Source organism: Carassius carassius, chromosome 11 (assembly GCF_963082965.1).
Source record: "Carassius carassius chromosome 11, fCarCar2.1, whole genome shotgun sequence".
NCBI lineage: Eukaryota > Metazoa > Chordata > Actinopteri > Cypriniformes > Cyprinidae > Carassius > Carassius carassius.
In genome coordinates this window covers 26,106,522-26,127,403 of record NC_081765.1, presented here as the reverse complement: position 1 = coordinate 26,127,403, position 20,882 = coordinate 26,106,522, and the positions used below count along the sequence as shown (strand labels likewise).

The following is a 20,882-nucleotide window of genomic DNA, read 5'->3' as shown; positions in this document are numbered from 1 at the left end:
TGTTTGTTTCGTCAAACTTCAGCCAGATGATGATTCTAAAGAAAACTGCTTCTCGCTATTGCTGCGTCTCGCTATTGCTATGGTTACATCTAACGTTACACGGGAACGCAAGAGTCATGTTTACTCGTTTACCCAAAGATAGAATATCCTTAAAGTCTTGAAGTGACTTTGGTTTACCTCAATAGGAATATGACTACAGTAAAAATAATAATAATAATAATCATTTAAAAAAAGCAACTTGTAAACTTTGGGCACACGTCTTAAAAATTTATAAATACAATCAATATTAAAGAAAATTCCCGGGTTGTTGTCTCGCGCTGAAGTTGAAATGACGTTTACGACCCTCTGTCCCCGCGCTTCTCCCCCTTCTCCATTTGGGGCGCAGGAGCCCTCCCCTCTGAAACTAACGACCCAATCCGCTTGTGCATCAGTCTGACATCAACTTTGAAGTAAACTATACGCGTATATAAACGTCTATACTTACCCTGAGAATGCTGAGTATCCTCCAAGCTGTGGTCCACTCCCTGTGTTGACTTCCTTCCCGGTGGACAAATAGACAAAAAAATAAAATAAAAAAAATGGCACCTAAGAAGGACGCTAAGAAGCCAGAGCCTCCCAAGAAAGCAGAGCCCGCACCTGCCCCCGCGCCCGCGCCCGCTCCTGCCCCCGAGGCCCCACCGAAACCCGCAGCAGTAGATCTGTCCGGTGTGAAGGTAACGACCACTGTGAAACATGACTTCAAACAGATAGATGTGCTGTGAAAGTTAATGGAATTTTTCCTCAGATTTTAAAGCGATTTTTTTTTCCGTTTAGCTGAAATTAAAGATTTAAAGTTTTTAATAAATTACGAAAGATACCTACTAAAAAAAATAAACAAAAAGTATAGTTCAGGTCCTGAATTGCTGACTGGTTAGTAAGCTACATAAATTCTCATAATTGACATAAATTACATAAATTAAAAACTCTGCACCAGAATAATGCTCTGTTATTATTCACGTCAGGTTCATTATAGTTCATTATATTTGTATTCTAAAGCATCTCGTGTCTTATTGCTTTTTCGTGAAAATGTCTGCATTAAGGTTGCGTCACACTTTATAATTGCTTTCATAATGTGTTTATGCAGATTCGTATGGAGCTGTCATAAAAGTTTGAGCCATATATTTGAATGTACTTAACCTACTGATGTATTAAGCATATTATAATGGTTAATGACTTAAATCATTATAATCAGTTGCCTAAGGTTGTTCTGTGTCCGATGACTGCAGAAAATAGCTATTATTGGGGGATGATTCAGCACCACGGATAGCTCAGGATGTTTTTTTCTTCTTCTTCTTCTTCTTCTGCATAACTACAATCAAACGTAACACTCCTTTTCTGCTTGGCCCAGATAGCCAAAAGTGGAGTAGGTTCACATGGCCAAACATGGAGGTCCTTATTTTTCTGTAAGCAGCTGAGCGACTAAATTAAGCATGCCAAGATGGGGCTCTTACTTTTCTATTAAAGCAGCTGTTTGTGAATGACTCAACTGTCATAACGAAGTTAGTGATGTGATGTATTTTCTCAGGTCCAGATAAATCATTCAGAATCTTCAGGCCATGCACATAGTCTCACTGTTTTATGTTGTGGAAAATTCATTTGCATTACTTAATATTATTTTACAAAATTGGTATTTCTTTACCATTGACAGTATATTATTATAATTATTTGACTTTGATAACTAGACTTTGTAGTATAAAGCAGATTCAAACAAAGCTGTCATGAAATTTTGATCCATTTATTTGAATTGACATAACATACTATGTTGAGCATATTATGATAAGTTTGAGTTGTAGGATAGAATAAAAAGTACCTCTGTTTCCCTGCAGGTCGATTTCAACCAGGACCAGTTGGAAGGTAAGATTATTTTTTATAGATTCCATGACCCATGCTTACAAATGTTATTGAATTTGCATGGGGTGCGGTGCTTAAAATAATGAAGAATAAAATAGGGGAAAAAATCCTGCAGAAGAAAATTTAGTAAATAAATATCCTAACTATGCCTTTAGGCAGGAATGTAATGGCACTAGCAATATTAATTCAAAAGCTTAGAACATTTTAAGTGGTTTGAAGTAAGCAACCTGTGTCAAATTCCCAAAGTGTTCTGGGATTTACTTCCACTGTGGTATAAAGGTCAAGCAGTTCCATGCAACTTCACAGTTAATTTGCACCATTGTCCAGGCCTGCGTCCTATGTGGAAGAATGTGGTCATTGCTCAGTGAGGGGGAGCTTTCAGCAGCCTGGGTGTGAGTTACTCTGCAGTCAGCATTCTGGCCTCACATGGTACTGCCTTTATATGGAAGGAGTTATATTCTTGGGAGAGCATATCAATTCCAAGATGACTCTTTGAATGTCTCCCCCCACCCCTTTCACATCGTTGGTGGCAGCTGACTTTGTGCAGAAATCAGTTGAAGCTATTAATCTTTTAGCAGATCATCTTACATGGAACCACTAGACTCATTGCAATAGAAATAGTGAGCACTGATTATTATTCAGTCTGCTCATTTTTGGTTTAAATTAGCAGAATTTAATAAGATTGATATGTAGTGATTAACAAGGGAACCTGGTATTTTGTAACACATGTTAGTTTGAGAGATCCAAATAAAATATATGGTCTACAAATGCAAAACACAATAACTATACTTTTTTTATTATTATTGTTGTATCAAAATTATTCAAATCAATAAAAAAGCTATTTTTTTCACTTCCAAAGTAATGAGTTTTGCTATAGGCAAAACTTACATGATCTTTCAGTTAATATTAATTATATAATTATATGAATATGATTATACATTGAAATTGCCTCATTAAAAGCAACAAATAAAAAATAAAATAAAAAATTAACTAAAACAGATAATTAAAAACAACAAAAACTAATAAAAATGACAAAAACTTTATATTAAGTTAAACAGTGAAAAATATGAAAATAAAATCTAGTTCATAATATTAACAAAAATTATACTACAATAAAACTGACCTAAAATGCGTAAAATTGTGCAGAGAAGTAAGCTTTTTTCATGTGAATGTGTGAAACTTCAGACTCATTACCACTATAAGGTTAGGCAAACAACTAGAAAAAAAAGTGCAGCAAACAGTATTATTATTAAAAATAATAATATGATAACTAAGAGCAGTTTATATGATAACAGACTGTTTTTGTCCAACTAAAATAACTGGAAGCAGCTGACACTGGAGGAATCCACTGTTACATTAAACATTAGGTGGATAGCACAATGTAGTACAGTATAATTGCATCAATTGCAGTGGTGTGAGTTATGGGTGAGATTATCAGTTTTATCAACTAATAGCAGACAGGGATGTGTTCATGAAACATGTCTGAAAGTAGTGTGCTGAGAAATGACCAGTTTTGGGCTAGAATTTACTCCAAAAATGTAATTTATAACTTGTTACTCCTTTCAGAAGTTATTATTACTATCTGGCAACAGTAATTATAATAATATAATTTATATGGGGATCAGAGGGATGTGGGTGAGCATGTCAGGGTAAAGTAATGCTACAACCTCCACATCTGTGTTCAGATCACCTTTTCTCCTGACAAAAATCAGTGTAATGGCAATATTCCCATCCCCTGAATGTAAGCTTTTTTATACTCCAAGCTTTCCTGATGCACTGGTGACTTCATGTGCCTGTATGAGTCAAGAAAATTCTGAAAATACATCCAGGATTTATTGGATTGTTGGATTTCAAATCAGCAGGGGTTGGGGCATCAAAAGTAACTAAGTAACTAGTTGTTTTATGGATGGTAACTGTAATATTATTACTGAAATCTTATTAGTAATAAGTTACACTACTAGTTACTGCAAAAGGTAATATTAATACAGTAACTAGTTACAGCACAACACTGGAAATGACACAATTCACCTTTAACTAAAATACTCTCTTCACAATTCCAGATTACAGGGAGGCCTTCGGACTTTTCGACAGAGTTGGTGACAGCAAAGTAGCCTACAACCAGATTGCAGATATCATGCGTGCACTGGGACAGAATCCAACCAATAAAGAGGTTACAAAGATCCTGGGCAACCCTACTGCTGATGGTAAGCGGATTTGTTTTTCCTTTTCTTTAAACTTTTAATTAGCTTTCCCAAAAGTACCTTTAGTCAACATCAGCACTCTCAGAAGCTTTCACCACGACATATTTCAGATGCCTGTTTCTTTAACTGTAATTGGTAGAAGGTTGGTGTGGTGACAGGTGCTTGTAGAGCATCTGCCCTCTGCGACCCCTCCATTCACTTTTGACCCCGTTTACAGAAATGGCAAACAAGAGAGTTGACTTTGAGACTTTCCTGCCCATGCTGCAGTTTGTGGTCAACAGCCCAAACAAGGCAACATACGAGGACTACGTTGAGGGTCTGCGTGTATTCGATAAGGAAGGCAACGGAACAGTAATGGGTGCTGAGTTGCGTATCGTCTTGTCAACACTGGGTAAGGAGCCAGAAGTGTTTTTTGAAGTGAATAAACCATTTAATTTAGATGCTATCATTTTTTTCAGTGTAGTTGAGAACCATTAATATTATGCTTCTAATCAAGTCTGTTTTCAAGCTATAATATTTTAAACAGTGGCTTTCATAAAACATTTTGGGAAAATTAGGAGAATTTATTCAAATTTATTTAAATGTATTCACAATTTGCACAGTATCTTTCAACATAATTTTTTCATGCTAGAAATTATTTCATTGAAAGTAAAGTCTTTGTTTATTCCAAATTATCACAGCAAAAATGAAATGTAAATGTTTAGTTTCCCCCTCAAACAGCTCATTGATACTTCAGACTAAATCATAGATCCTCTCACATAACCTATATCTGGGTTTAAATGCATTTTTATGGCATGCATCAGTTTTCCATCTATTTAATGACCTCAACAACCCATTTTCCTCTCTTCTCCTGCAGGTGAGAAAATGAATGAAACTGAGATCGATGCTCTCATGCAAGGCCAGGAGGATGAAAATGGCTGTGTGAACTATGAGGGTCAGTTATGATCCTTTCTTTGTCTCACTGAACATATATTACAGTAAAATGTTTTAATGGCAGACTGATTTATAGAAGTAATGTTTATTTGTTGTCCTGTAATTCTGATCCCACTTGGACTTTTTTTTTTCAATCTCTCCATTCTGAACAGCTTTCGTCAAACACATCATGTCTGTGTAAGAAGTCTGAGTTGTGAGGAAACTGAAGCGTTTCTCCAGATTCCATGATGTCAGGACATCCACACAGTATTTCCAAAACCAACTCAGAAATGGATGAAAGGGACATGGATGTTAGTCATAAACAGTTATTTTGTTTTTTGTGTTTCCTATTTTTTGTCCACTTGACTCCTATTTCTTTTGTCTATTCTTGAAAGCCATTGATATTTTTTTCCAGCTAATTTTCTTGGTGTTGTTCGTGCCGGGACAAGCCTCTCCGTAGTGGAACAGTTGGTGGGGGGTAATGGGGGTCATCGTAGTTATACAAAAATATAAACCACCCACCTTGACCCCTCACTGTCTGGATCATAAAGTCAAAGGTGCTAAATATACTGCCATTAATAGACTGGCTGCAAAACCTCCTTCCCCTTTCCCCAGAGTCTTAATTTATTTTTTGCCTCTGTCAATTCTCATAATAAACTTTTCACAAAGTATGTGTCTTCTTGTGATTAATGTTCTCATACTCAACACACGAGGCAGTAAGGCAAGTGGAACAGGTAGGTAAACAAGACTGATTATTTAAATAGCTTAAAAGTAGTAGACTTTGTGAGACTCAGTGCCGCTGGGGAATTAAACTAACATGAAACAGTATTCACTACACAGTGAAAGAGGATATTCAACTAGAAAATATATATATATATAAGATCGGTCTTGGCAGATTTTATTGATCAGGAATTGACTGGATAAGGAAAAAAAAAAGTTTATCATAAGACCAGAAAGGTGTACCAAGAAAGTTAAAGGGTTCAACTGCTAAGAAACTCAAAGATGCAATCTTGTCACATGTTGGCATTGTGACCTGGATTAAAAATGCAATACAAGACAACAATCGTGCATTTAAAAATCAGTTCTCACCAAATAAAAAAAAAGGCTGAAGATTTCCTTGCAGTTTTTTATTAAAATAAAATGTTCAATTGTTTAACATTGATAAAAGCAAAGATATTGAGACAGGCATAAATATTATTAGAGTAATCTTAATCTGTTGCTCTGCTAAATTATATGTATTGTGACGGGAGGAGCATAAGACACACACAGTGGTCGTGGCGTCAGGCCTCGGAGAGGGTTTTAATAACAGAAAATCAAATAAAACAGGGGATAAAGGTGGCCAAAGGGGAAGAGTGTCCAAAATAAACAGGGAATCTGGTGTCCTCGTCGTGCTGTGGGGTTCGTGTGGGTCGGGCAGTGTTCATGGAGGAGGGGTCCAGGTAAGGGGCGGAGTCCGGCGGCCGCACGCGCTCCCCTCTTCGGTCCGGGGCTAGGGTGACCACCTGCTAATAAGCCCAAGGGGGGACAAGGGGTATGTTTCTGAAGGACATTGTGGGACACTGCCTTGCGCGGCGGTGCCCCCACCCCATGGGCAGACTCACTGATAGTGGTTTACCCATTTCTAGCACATACCACCTTACATGGTATATTAATAATGCCCTATTCCCCTAAACATGTGTAATTGCTGATGTATGCTCATGACAGAATTGACAGATGCACTTCCACTTACGATTTACTTTAGCTATTTTTCATTACAATTTATTCACTTTAAATAAATTATAATATAAAATTATAGGATTAAAATGAATTGTAGTTGCTCAACACCACAGGAACAGTTAACGGGACGACGGCCGTGTAAACCATAGACATGTATAGAAAGGCTAGATGGCTCAAGGCGGAGTCAGCTGTGTCGTCACTTGGCGGCCATCTTAGGTCAGGAGACTGCGCTGCTGCTCCCTGCTGCTGTGGACGGAAGGTGAGTGACATACGCCAACTAAAATGCTCGTAACTTGCTGAATTCTTGACGGATTTACAAACGGTTTGGTTTATTACAAACCTTATTAACGTGGCTATGATTTGTGCTGATGCCGATGTTTAAATTGTAGCTTCACGTTTTGAGAAACGCTTAACATTGAAGCGTAGCTGTGTGTTTCATGGCTGCCCTCTACTCTAAAGTGATACCACAGTCGACATTTTCAATTATTAACAGGTTTCCTGAGACCAACAACGTTTCTTGACAACCTAATCTTTTGTCTAAATGTCATTTTGTGGATGTGGTTGTATTTATTTGCTGGCTAGCAGTGAAGAGGTCGTAAGTGAGTCACCAAGCAATTGTAAATTGGTGGGAGAGGCAGGGTTAGTCTTTCGTTTCAACATAGCTTTGAGTTACACATGATTTCCAAGTGGTTTGGTTTCTTAAAAACATCTTTACATTTGGATTACTTTGTTGGTTTTTTGTTTACAGAACTTCTGATTACGCTTGTGGAAAATGCCTGATTTTTGTGCCGCCTACGGCTGCACCAACGCACGGAGCCTCCAAACCAGAACGCGTGGGATCACCTTTCACAAGTAAGAAAAGAAAATATTATGACTATTATTAGGATACTTAGTAATACAAGTTCTGCTAGGAATAGTGTAACTGAGACAACATTACAAGATTGGCTACATATATTTGCATACTTGCAGTACATAGAATCAAAATGATAATATATTTTATACTGTATTTTAGTCCATACCCTCAATGTTGTGTATGGGTATACCTAGTACTTTACCTGTCTAGTCTACTTAATATACTATTTTCTTAATAAACTCCGTGGCTATAATTTTTCACAAGTATGCAGTTAAATAGCCGCATCCCTGAAGTTTATGACACACCAAGCCGTTTGAAAATCGGTTGAAAATTGAGCAAAATATAGTTATTTCCGCACTACATGCACAATAGACTTTAATGTTATAACTGGACGAGCGGTCCTGTTCTAAGATGGCCGCCGTGTGACGTCGTCGGGTCCCATTGGCTCTCAGCGCCGGTAAGCTATCTAGCCTTTCTATACATGTCTATGGTGTAATCGGGTGCGGTTCCCATCCGGATCGCGGGTCCGGCAGCTCACGTCTCTAGTGGCGCGGGAGTCCCTCAACGCACCCTTCCTGGTCCCACGAGGACACAATGTGCATGCACGGGGAAGAGATTAGCCATATCCTGATGCTAAAATTGACTGTAATTTCACCAGACAAACTAAGAAAAAGACAATCTTTCAACAGAAATTTATTAAACACTGAGTTCACAACATGAGGCCTGCAAAAAATGATGATGAAATGTTGTAAAATGTCACTTAAGTCTAAAGAGATTTTTTTTATTATTATTATTATAGCTGGACACTTTCATTCACACAATAGATTTCCACTTTTCTAAAATCACTAAAATGCACAGCTTATACTGTAACTGTTATTGCTTTTTTTATAACTATAGGTCATTACACATTTCACAAGCACAAAGTCCAAAAAAAATAAAAATTCAATCACACTAATGTTTTGTCCATTTTTTGTATTTTTATTGTCACAACTGTTAAGGGCATTTATAATCCGTATCATACCAACAGGAGAAAAACTGCGTACATCTATGTGACCTTTTAAATACATTTACAGCAGCTGAAGGAATCAGGGAAAGGGAGGGTAAGGCTCAGAGGGGCCGAGAAAACACAGAAGCCTACGAATGACAGCTGTTCTAGAGGAAAAGGGGCAGGGGAGAACCACGAATGACAAGAAAAAATATACTGGAGTACAAACAGATTCAAGCGGAGTGAGTAACCTTCTTAATGTTGCGATTTGTGTGTTTGTTTTTTTCACTTACTAAGACAGAACACTAAGCATCCAAGCACGAATCAGCAAACAAACACAGGGCCTAACACACCGACAGATTCCCAAGAATCAAATGAGGGCCGCAGCACCACCCATCTTGCTCAGACAGATCCGTCCCAACTCCACTCTGAAAAATGGCCTGAGCAATTCTGAGCAGATCTTGCATGATTCATGTATACCTGGAGCCCTTGAATGTCTTTGCGTAACCGTAATATCATTGTTTTGTGTAAGTCGCAACACAAATCTGCTTAAACTGTTTACCGACAAAGATCCACGGAAGCAACGGTTTCTTAACTACAACGAAGGTCATCCGAAATAATGTACAAGCTAAACATCGCCTCTAGTATCTACAAAACATGTGTTCTTTTTATTCAATGTTACAGCAAATAACTTACTAAAATCCCTTGAAATAGAAAATAGCCTCTTTTGTGTACTAGAATACATGCTTGTCATATTATCTAGTTTCATTTTTATGCAATTATACAGGTATAAGTTATCTAAGGAGTAATCTTTTCTTTTCCTTTTCCTTTTCTTTTTGTTTTTTTGATTGAGCATGAGATGTTGAGACAAAGAGCTGGCATATTTATAAATATATTCCCTTATAGTGTATTTCGTGTTTGATCGTACGTGACTCTCAGTTGAGATGTTTTCGAGTCCATGCACTGAATGGGCAAAATAACACGTGCAGCATGAGATTGTCGCGCCACATTCCCGAATATAAAAAATTCTGATTGACAGACTTTTACGCAACACACCTGACGCTGACCCTAAACCAGAATTTGAGGCCACTGTCTGTACACAACCATAAAAAGTCACATGTAACATGGGTAATAAAAAGCACTGGTACCTCTCTAGCTAAGTCATTATTCATTAAAATGAACAACAACATCAAAAAAATCTATTTTTTCCCATTCAGATCATCACAACAGGGCTCTGCGGGATTGTTGGTTGATGAAGAGGGAAGTGTGAATATGGGAAGTGAATCTGTAGTCTTCCATAAATACCAGAGGGAGGAAAGGTGAACTGTGACACCACTGATGGGGACTACTTAAGACTGAGCAGAGGGGAAAGTCGAACGGAGATGTTTTGGGGAATTCACAAGCCTTGTTTGGCCAGGGCGGCGGTCACATCATCGGCCAGCGTGGCCAGCTGTGGCGACTCGAGCATGTTGATGCTTCCGGATGAGGACATGTGGCTGTGCCTCTGAGGGGAGGTGCCACCCGACAGCCTGAGTGCCTCCATCACAATCTCTGCTCCGTGATCCACACGTGCTTTGGCCACGTCACGGAACATCAGCTTATGGCTTTCGATCTTAGGAAGCAGGAAACAGGAAGTTGGAGACAGTCTTCATGTATGATGTGGGATAAGTTGAACATCTGCTTTTGTGCACTTACCTGTACATGTCCTCCTCCAGGTGTATGGTGGGCATTTTCCAGGGAGCCAACCTTTGCATGGGCTTTTTCTCTGAAGCCAAGCTTCACACTCTCAATGCGCACATTACCACCGCCTGAGACACAGACAGAGTCATTAAACAATCAATCAATTAAAAAAATTGTTACTTTTTACGAATGTAAAGATCTACTCTACATTTAAAAGTTTTTTTAATGCTTGTGAAAGAAGGCTTTTATGATTACCAAGGCTACATTTATTTGGTAAAAATACAGTAAAAACAGTCCAATTGTGAAATATTACAATTTTAAAGGAACTGTTTTCTATATTATTATTATTTTTTTTAAATGCAATTTATTCCTGTGACGGTGAAGTTTAATTGTTAACAGGCAGCCATTGCTCCAGTCTTCAGAAATCATTCTAATATGCTGATTTGGTACTCAAGAAACATATCTTATTGATATCCATGCTGAAAACAGATGTGCATGGTTTATATTTTTTGAGGAAAACATGATACATTTATTTCAGAATACTTTGATGAATAGAAAGCTCCAAATAACAGCATTTATTTAACACATAAATAAAATTTGAATTACTTTTATACATGTAAAACGTATAGATGTAATGCTGTAATCACTTTAATGCATCCTTCATTACTTTAATGACTAAAACATTAATTACTCCAAACCTTTGAACAGCAGTGTATGTATATTCTCCAAAATCTTTATAAAATATAAAAGTAGACATATATAAAATCTATGTTCTTTAAAATTCAATAGGAAAAAAATATGCATATATATATATATATATATATATATATATATATATATATATATATAAAATTGCTGTCCAATTTTCATCACTGGAAAGGTCTTGCGAGATTCACATTCACAAATTCACAAATTTCACATTCATAATCTGAAATGGCCGAATCACTTTGGCAAAGGATGACATTAACTACTTAAAAACCACAAGGTGGCACTGATGTATCATCCAATATTCTAGCTCAGGCATTCCATGCTTTAAAAGCAACCTGCATGGCACTGCAAATTTCGGGTCTGTGGTTAATATTTCCAGAACTCATTAGCATGCTCACCTGGCCTGTGGCGGATGTTGTCCAATGATCCACACTTGGAAGTCACATGACTAAGATCAATCTTCTTAGACTGAATTTGAACCTGTGAGAAACACCAGAGTTTGAGAACAAAACATAAAACAGAAACTGGATATCTTCTTCACATATCATGCTGTAATATATATATATATATATACACACACACTGAGCAATAACTGATGAGTTAAAAAGTCACAGAGAACTACACTGCTAAATGCATAAAAACGGTTCACTATGCCAGACTTCCCAACTTTTAAATTCAGCTTGGATTGAGATCGTCCTCCCCCAGTGTTGGCAATCCTGACTAAGCTGCAAATCAAGCAGAACTGATCCATATGCTGAATATGCCATAACATTAAGGAAATCAACAAGTGCAATAAACTAAACAGACAGCATAAGTAACGTTTTCTGGAAACCAAACCCATGACCTTGGTGTTGCTAGCATCATGCTTTACACCTTGTGGTCATTATTGCTTTGTTGTAATAGTCACAGTGACTGACTGCTGCTGCGAGAGGAAGAAAAAGCAAATCTGATTGAAGTGCAGGCATGACTCAGCACATACGAGCTCTGACATTTAGAAAACACCAGTTAAGTCATTTCTGTTGGCAATATGCACAATCGGAAATAAGAGAGAGACTACATCTCGCAAAACCTAGTGAGCTGACTAGGTAGCACCAAAGCCCTTTGGGATATTTTAGGCATAATTATACAGCTGCCTTCATCAAATTGTGAGTCAACAAATGCAATCCCATAAATTCACTGCAACATACTTAGTAAAAAAAAATAAAACAAATAAAAACAAAGTAAGAGGAATGTCAATTATTAACATACATGTTGAAAATTACTACTATAACACTCAAATTTAAAACAAAGTTAAATGTTGTGACTCTGAAGACTGAAGTAGTTGCTGCTTAAAAATTCAGATTTTCCATCAAAGGAATAAATTACACTTTAAAATATATGCAAATAGAGACAAATAGAGGACATTTAATAAGTTTACCGTTTTTACTGCTTTTTTTATTATTAAATAAATGCAGCCTTAGTGAGCATAAGAGACTTCTTTCAAAACACTTAAGGGTAATAATCTTAGAGACCCTGGTTCCATCTCAGTTATGTCAGCAGAAGACAGGAAGGTAGCTCATTATGTTTTGAAAAAAAATAAAATAATAATAAGTAAGTATAATACAGGAGACCTTGAAACCTAAAGAAAACAAGAATGAGAAGCCATGAAGGTTGTTGGAACTACTCCATGGTACAGTCTGTTAAGCAAAACTGTAAATATATAAATTAACAGTTTTTTTACTCTGAGAAATTGGAAATATTGAAAAGAAGGGCTGATGATGTGTTGTCTTGTTTTGATATGACTTCCATACAGTTGACACACAAGTGTTGATAGGTCAATGTCAAACACCTGCATTACAGTCTACAAATATATACATATGGGGTGTATATATTTTCACAAGATGAACAACAAGAAGGGACTCCAGTTTTGTATATTATCCCATATACAGGTTTTTTATATTATATCTGATGTGTGTGTTCATTGAGATTTCATCTATATGATGTTTGATTCTGCCACGGTAGGCATCTTGTCCTATCTGTAGCTTTGAGCATCCCGTTCAGCAGAAATTAGTCTGTAACATTTCTAAGTTGGAAGTCTGGGATCTTCAGATCCAGAAAAGAAGCAAATGTTTATATGTAATCCTAATGGACAGAGTAAAGGGTCAAAATTACGGAAGGTCTATTGGCTTTGGAAAAGACATTTGTAGAGAGGGAGCAGTACACACATTGCCTCCATGGGGCGAATGCTTCAGATTATCGTTGGATCCGCATTTTGAGTGTATGTGACTGTAAATCCAACTTCTTGTTTTAAAATTTAAATCTAAAAAATACAAAGATATGTGTACATGCACACGCACATACAGACAACTGATAGCCGTGCATTGATGAGACGGATCAGTATTCAAAGACATCCCATAACTCCAACCGAAGATGGACCTGATCCCACTGTCGATGTGCTCACAGCACCTGTAGCCAAAAATCAACCAAGCAATACCAAAATACCAAGCAATACCAGCAATAAAAGTGAAGCACTGACGAAGCAAAAAAGTTGAGCAGAGGTCAACTTTATGCAAATGTGCAGTAACACAATGCAGCGACTACCATTTAGCATTGGAGAGAAATGTCTGCCTACAGTACCAGCAACCAGCAGTGCAGAGACGTTGTGATTTGATTACTGTCACCATGAACACCCCTGAAGGGTCAAACTACAGCAGAACTCATTGTTGACACTCTTTCCAACAGTTAGAACCCCATATGCTGCATCAACACAAATAACAAATTATTTGACAAATATATTAGTAATAGTAACTTTTTCTCTCTCTTTACATCTTAAAATAATACAGTGTGTAATTGTATGACCTGTCAAATAAAATATAATAAAAAATAATTTAAATTACATTTTAAGGACAATGCTCGTCACCAACAGACTCTTTATTTATTTATTTCTGGTTATAAACTAAATTCCTTAAGTATAATTTATATAATTTAAGTCTTATATACTACATTTTAAGAATTTAGATATGATATTATCTCAACGGGAATGTCCAAATAGTATTTATTAAATATCATCATTACATTTATAACAGTGGGGGGAATCATAATCATTCTTAAAATTATGAATTAAATGATAAAGTTTATTAATTAGTATATATGTAAAGTAAAAATATTTTAGATGTGTTTGAAAAAGAACAGATGCAAACATCTACATAACACAGCTTTAGAATTGATGTAGCTTTTAGATATTTTAGTATATCAATTTTAATGAAGTGTTCTGACATTATTAAACAAACAAAGAGTTTTTTGATTTTTGAGTTTTCAGACTGTCCTTGTCTGCTTCAGTGGCCCTCAGTAGACATATTATGTCACTAAGGCATAGAGAAGCACAGCACCCTCACCCAGTCTCACCCTTGGGCAAACACAGACTGGCAGTGGCCGCTACATGCCCGCTCACTCAACCCTGAGAGATTGTGGTTCATGTCACTGTCTCTTAGACCTTTTCTATGTGTGACTATGCTGGGGAGACACCCGCTGTCATCCAAGGGTGAGGGAGCATTTGGGCCCAGACAGATTCAGGCCATTGCAGAGGTTATACAACACTGCTGAGTGCCCTAAAATGAACTCCAATGCCATTTTCACTAGATGATTCATCACCGTAGAGTCTACAGGAATCACAAGGACTTGATAAACTATAGCGACAAACTTAAAAAGTGAGTATGATTTCAATGTGCCTTTTAGTATTTTTAGTCATTGCTTACAAGGGGTGACATAATCTACAGTACACTTTTTGTGTGTGTGTGTGTGTGTGTGTGTGTGTTTGTTACGGGCTTTTATTTATTATGACTGTTCTGATGAAGAAGAAAAAAAAACATTATTAAACATTATTATTAATATTACTAACATAATTTTATCTATTCACTCTCTGGATTTATTTGACTTTTAGAATTTATTTGGAATAAAATTAGCTTCTTTATGTACTTTTAACTTTTGAATTCAATATGAACTCAAAGTTGTACACACTGTACTAAGTAAACATAACTTAATTATATATAAAAAAAAATATTTTGAAGGGGGGAAAAAACTCCACTAACATTATAAATGGGCTTCAATGGGGAGAAAAGACTTTAAAAGTAACATAAAACACCCTCAATTGAAAATGTATCAAATGTATATGTACAAATTTTCCAACTTAGCCAAATCTAATCATTTCATGGTGGAAAAAAAGTCTTGACCGACATTTATCTTCATTTAATACTGCTGAAAAATTAACTTGTTTAATATTGAGCTGCTTTCTCAAAGTTTTTACTTCAAAAGTTTTTACTTCAAAAGTACAAGAAAAACAGATTTTCCCCCATTAAAAAAAAAATCTCAATCAGTTTCTCAAGAACTGAAATCTTACACAGTCTCTAAGACATACACATCACTTAATGTCCTTCCATATTGTTTCTCACCCCAGTAACCTCACAATCTCATGCTCCTCTGGCTAATGAAATTCTTTTCTCTGCACCGCTGCACTCTGCCACAAGCCAGACATAAATATGTCACTCCAACACGCAGCCTACACCCTGGACATTACAGCAAGCTTGCATGAAATGACATAAAGACACAAGGAGTGTTTACATCACAAGCATGTCCTCATTGTCCCGGCTGAACTCTGTTCAACCTGGAAAACAAACCTTCCCGTAGAGACCATTATGTCCTAGACATAAAAACCACCCTGGTGCATATCTGTACGTGTGTATACTCCACAATCCTAGGATGCAGTCCAGTTGTTCTACAATCTACTATACAATCCAAACAGAGTTCTGTAATACAACAGTCTATCTAGAATTTCCCTAAGAGAGGACACACAAATATTCCATTACTTATTTTTTCAGTACTGGGACAAAACTTGATGGTATCTGATAGTGTTAAAAGTGTTAAGAAATTCACGTTTACATTTAAAAATATATAAGTTTGGGGTCAGTAAGATTTAATGGTTTTGAAAAAAGTCTATTTTTCACAAATCTCTTTTATTTAATCAAAAATACAGCAAAAACTGTTATAAGGATGAAATGTCTGGAAAAAATAATATAAATCTTAATAATATAATCATGATGTTAATATTGTTGATGTAACATTATAAATATCTTTACTGTCAGTTTTGATAAATTTTATGCATCCTTGCTAAATAAAAGTATTAATTTATTGAAAAAAACCTTACTGACCCAAACTATTGAACAGTAAAAATATGAGCAATATAATATAATATAATGCAATAAATGACACATTTATTGTATATATTGAAACTATATAACTTTAATATATATTTAGGAGTGTCAATGTAATAATTATTTATAACAAAAAAAGAAAATATGAACTTAATTGAATCGTCTTGCTATATATATATTTTTTTTTTTAATACACAGATGAAATATAACGTGAAAGATAAATGTAATGTCATGATTTTGACAAACTAATGTATAAAACAAATGAAAAGTGTTCTAGCGATTATCTCTGATTCATTTCATAATGCAAATGTTGCTATTTAGAATAAATATTTGAATTAATAAAAAAAAAAAATGAGGTAAAGTTTTGTAGCATGCTTTGTGTCATGTCATTAGAATAAATGCCATGTCATAAGAATAAATTACCTTCCAGTCAGGGAAGGAACAAGCCATTCTAAGATGAGTGAACTGGCCTGATAGCTATTATGTGCCCATATTAGTATGCACACAGTGAATTGGCAATAGTGATGAGTGCGAGACACAGTAAAGCACACTTGAAAAGACAATGTGCCCACAAGGGACAGAATCGATCCTGAAGGTGCATTACAACAGCAAGAAAGACAGATGGGGAGGGCAAAAGAGAGTTGGTTATTAGCACTAGCTGAGGTGAAATCAGGATGAATCATGAGCATTTGGACTTGCCTGGCCCCCCTTGGGCTGGTACTTGATGTTGTCAATAGAACGGATCTTGGATCTGACGTTCTTGAGGTCAGGCAGTGGCTGGTTAATGAGGCGCAGCTGTTTGGGTGTAGTCGCCGGGGATTTTGGAGGTGTTCGGATGATGGCCACTTTCTTTTCCTGGGACAGCAGGCTGAGAGATTTGGGGGTGCCCGGTGTGTGGGGAGTGCCTGGAGTACGGCAGGAGTAGCTGGGAGGGGTTCCAGGGGTGATGGCTGTGGACCCGGACATGCGAGGTGTGGAGGTGCCACTGCGGGCCGAGCGGGACCGAGTAGTCTCTGCGCCTTCAGTGGAAACAGAACATTTCAGCTTAAATGCTCAAAATCAGGAAGTGCAACAACAGCAAACGAATGTGAAGATGACTCGTTCATATGTTCTCACAGAAAATATACAGTGGAGTCTAAAGTCCATTAGCATTTTTTTTTTCTAGTTATTTTATCAGCATAACAATTTGAAAAAAAGAAAGAAAAAAAAACACTGTTTCCACAAAAAAATTAAGCAGCACTACTGTTATCATTATTATTATTATTATGAAAATAAGTCTTTTGAGTCTTAATAAAATAATAAAACTGAGTCTTAATATCTTATGCAATGTTGCTTCTCATGCAAGTGTATTTTTCTTTAAAGATTTTTAGATCTTTTTACTGGAAAACAAGTAAAAGAAGACCAGTCATAGGATCTTTAAAAAGTATTTGTTGCACTTCTTGCAGGCTTTTGGTCCCCACTGTAGATGATGATGATAATGATAGATATGAAATCGTATTACTGAATTTTGAATTCAAAAATGTTTAATGGGCCTAAAATGGCACAAACACATAAAGAAAAATTAATTATACTCTCATGCATAATGGGAAAGGTAAGTTATACACAAAAAAGTGAAAATATAACAGTGCCCATAAAAATTTATTCACCTTTTTGGATTAGTTAGTTTAGATGTGAGTGGTAAACATTGTGTTCCTAACGCTGTAAAAATATGCAATGGAGGTGAATAATTTTCTATGGCACTTTATTTTTTATGGTGACTGTATCCTTGCACAGGACAGCAAGTATGAAAGACTGGCAACAAACAGATCGAAACATTAGGGACTAATACTCTATACCTGTCATACTATGAGACCTGCCTGTCCTGTGCTGTGCTTTGACTTCAGTACGGAAAGCTACAGGAGCAGGGTGAAGAGAAGGGGTGAGTATATAGTAAGATTGAACGTGTCCCATAATAGATCCAAATGTGTCCGGAAAGCTTTTAGGAAATTCTTCAGGCACTTCATGAAGAATTTAGATTAGTGCTTCTTTCATTAATTTTGGCAGCACATACTGGCTTTGTATTTAAAAATTAAAGATGCATATTGCTTATCTGCTGGTTATTTGTACTTTATTCCAATTTTAGAAGTATTATAGATGCCAGGATGTGCATTAAACAACCTGTTAAGTGTCCATTAAATTTCTATCATTCTATCTAGAGACAGAAACAATTAAAAAATACGTAATGATTTTACAGATACAAGATAATGCGTCTCACATGTGGGTCTGCGTGGTGCTGTTGACCCAGAGCTGGTAATGGAAGTGGAACTCTCCTCATGATCAGCCATGTGTGGATGGCGGGTTAGTATGGATGCTGGCCGTGGAAGGGACGACCTCTTCTCTGGGCTCCGAGAACCACCATCCTGAGGACAGAGTCATTAATCTTGTTGTAATCATGGTAAACTTAATGGGATAGTTCACCCACAAATGAAAATGTACTCCCCCTTATTATTTTTTCCAAATTAACAAAATGTTATGGAAAATAAGTCTTTATATGACAAGTTCTATATTAGTTAGTATTGTGCAGAAGCAAATCGTTTTTCGAACCATCTCACTCCCTGCTTACCTTTACAGCACATGAATATAGCAATACTTTTGGGTCTGCTGAAGAAGGGCGGGGCTCATAAAGATCTACCTCCACCAATGGGCTCCTATTATTGGAGGAGCTGGCCGAGTTCGGCCGGGCTGGCAGCAAAGCCTCTGCCCGAATTTTAGAGGTGGGGATCTTTGTTAGTGTTGTGGGATTGGAGGTCTATGATGAGAGGAACACGGACAGATGAGTGATTCATGCACAGTGAAAATGAAACCAACAAATTATATGAAAATCAGCATGACAGCATGTTTAACCAAATGAAATGAGCAACATATGGCCACACATTTGGGGATACAAGGGCATTTACCAGAGTTTTAACCAGGCATTTAACCATTCAGGAATTAAAAACGAGCAAGTTAAACAGAATAAAATGTATCTAGATTTTCTAAATGTAGTATTAGTACATTGGCCATTACACTGCTTGGGGGGGGGGGGGGGGGGCACAATGTATCAATTTAAGGTTAAAGGAAATAAGGCAAAAAGGTCATGCAAACTTGTAAAACAAACACAAAACAGATATAAGATGGGATGTGCAGGCAATACAAAGAGTGGAAACCAGCCAGGCATCTGAGGTGCAAAAATACATGTATATATAAAATTCTTGGTACCACCAAAAATTATGCTGTAACAAATGACAAAAAATGTAAAAGAGGACCTTTGGTATGTTTGTGTGTCGTTGTCAATATTATTTGATCTATGTGAAAGGTTCTGAAGTTGATTAAAAAAATTATTATAATAATTGCCACTAAAACAAAAACCAAGCCACAATTTGTGTCTTTCATCATTAATGCTGTTATTTCTGAGTGCTTGAGCGGATCTCTATTATATAGATTTTATTATCTATTGACAACCTATTAATAACCTAGATTTACACTTGAATAGGGATCATCATATTTGTACGATTGAAATCTAACATGATGCTTACAGATGCCCGGTCTCTGGAGGGCCTGGCCACACTGAAGGGCAGTCGACCATCTGCAGACACTGCAGAGCGAAAGAGAAGAAGAGAGGCTGAGAATGATTAAGAAATATATACTGTGACCATGACCAAGACCACTGAGTTATATGCTCTCCAATGAAAATAAAACCAACCAAACATTACACACAATCAAATACACTGCAGAAGCAATCTTGTATACAAAAGCAGCCACATGAGCTTGAAATTATAGTCTGAATATTTAATTATATTTATTTTACACTCATTTCAGAAAACTGAAGTGTGCAATGTGATAGGTGTGACTGGTCAAAGAATAGAATTATTATAAACGGAAAGGAAATAATGATTACTTGAAAAGTGATGCTGCACCTCATAAATTGTCTAACACATTTAAGTCAAGATGACATCCCTAAAAAAATATTCCACACACAGAGAGAGAGAGTGATTGGATGCACCACATTTTCACAATATTCAATAAGCAGCGCCGCTTTGAAAAGAAAGCTAAGTGTAAAGAAGCATGGAAACAGAGAATACTGTACATGCAGACAACAAAAAGAAAGGTCAAGCTATAAGAAACTGAAAACATTATAAACAAAAGTATTGAATAAAACACCAGTGGGCCTCATTTCGAACACTGCACATACAACTTGCATAACTAATACAATCTGCCATACAAAATACATAAAAAGAAAAACAAATCAGATTGACAAGCATCATTCTTAAAATAACATGCCACAATGCCCATGTTTGCCAGCCACATTGCAAAACAGCTTCTTGTGACAGAGATCACCTGTGGGTTTCCGCTTAACACACGGGTGATGTTGGGTAGGTCTAGGATGCCTTACGGTAGACTTTAAAACACTCTTCCGGGAAGGAGAGCATGTCTGAATATCAGATTTTTTTGTGAGCTCAGCCTTCTTAATCACAGCTACAAGAGGGAGACACAGAATCAAGGACAGGCACAGCAGTAATACAGTTCAGGACAACAGGCGATACAGTCACTGACCTTATCAATGAACAAATAATGTTTTACTAAAAGACTTATTTAACATAGATGTAATGAAAAAAAAGTTGGTTGAAGCATGAGAATTGCACTGATATATAATTGACCCCAGGAAGAAAATTCTGTATAATATATCTAAAATTGCATGTACTTTGCATGCACACTTTCATTTGCCTCAAAAA

The 20,882-nt window shown here is 36.6% G+C and overlaps 2 protein-coding genes across 13 annotated transcripts in view; one reads left to right on the top strand and one right to left on the bottom strand.

Annotated features, from left to right (window-relative positions):
* Window positions 1-488: 488 nt before the first annotated feature.
* Window positions 489-5,674, top strand: LOC132153113 (myosin, light chain 1, alkali; skeletal, fast-like). Its single transcript, XM_059562364.1, has 6 exons — window positions 489-713; window positions 1,866-1,893; window positions 3,951-4,094; window positions 4,309-4,482; window positions 4,948-5,025; window positions 5,177-5,674. The coding sequence occupies exons 1-6, from the start codon at window positions 579-581 to the stop codon at window positions 5,203-5,205; spliced, it is 588 nt and encodes a 195-aa protein (XP_059418347.1). The 5' UTR covers window positions 489-578; the 3' UTR covers window positions 5,206-5,674.
* A 3,662-nt stretch (window positions 5,675-9,336) lies between these two features.
* Window positions 9,337-20,882, bottom strand: part of LOC132153112 (microtubule-associated protein 2-like) — a 111,792-nt gene continuing 100,246 nt past the window's right edge. For 9 of the 12 annotated variants that reach the window (XM_059562351.1, XM_059562352.1, XM_059562356.1 and 6 more), the window contains 9 exons: window positions 20,488-20,625; window positions 19,686-19,744; window positions 18,734-18,919; window positions 18,386-18,530; window positions 17,967-18,023; window positions 16,831-17,150; window positions 11,344-11,425; window positions 10,253-10,365; window positions 9,337-10,169 (listed from right to left, as the gene is read on the bottom strand). In XM_059562351.1, the coding sequence (XP_059418334.1) occupies window positions 9,954-10,169; window positions 10,253-10,365; window positions 11,344-11,425; window positions 16,831-17,150; window positions 17,967-18,023; window positions 18,386-18,530; window positions 18,734-18,919; window positions 19,686-19,744; window positions 20,488-20,625 (1,316 nt within the window). In that variant the 3' untranslated portion in view covers window positions 9,337-9,953. The remainder of the gene's footprint in view (window positions 10,170-10,252; window positions 10,366-11,343; window positions 11,426-16,830; window positions 17,151-17,966; window positions 18,024-18,385; window positions 18,531-18,733; window positions 18,920-19,685; window positions 19,745-20,487; window positions 20,626-20,882) is intronic. The other 3 variants (XM_059562355.1, XM_059562363.1, XM_059562353.1) reach the window with 2 other exon arrangements.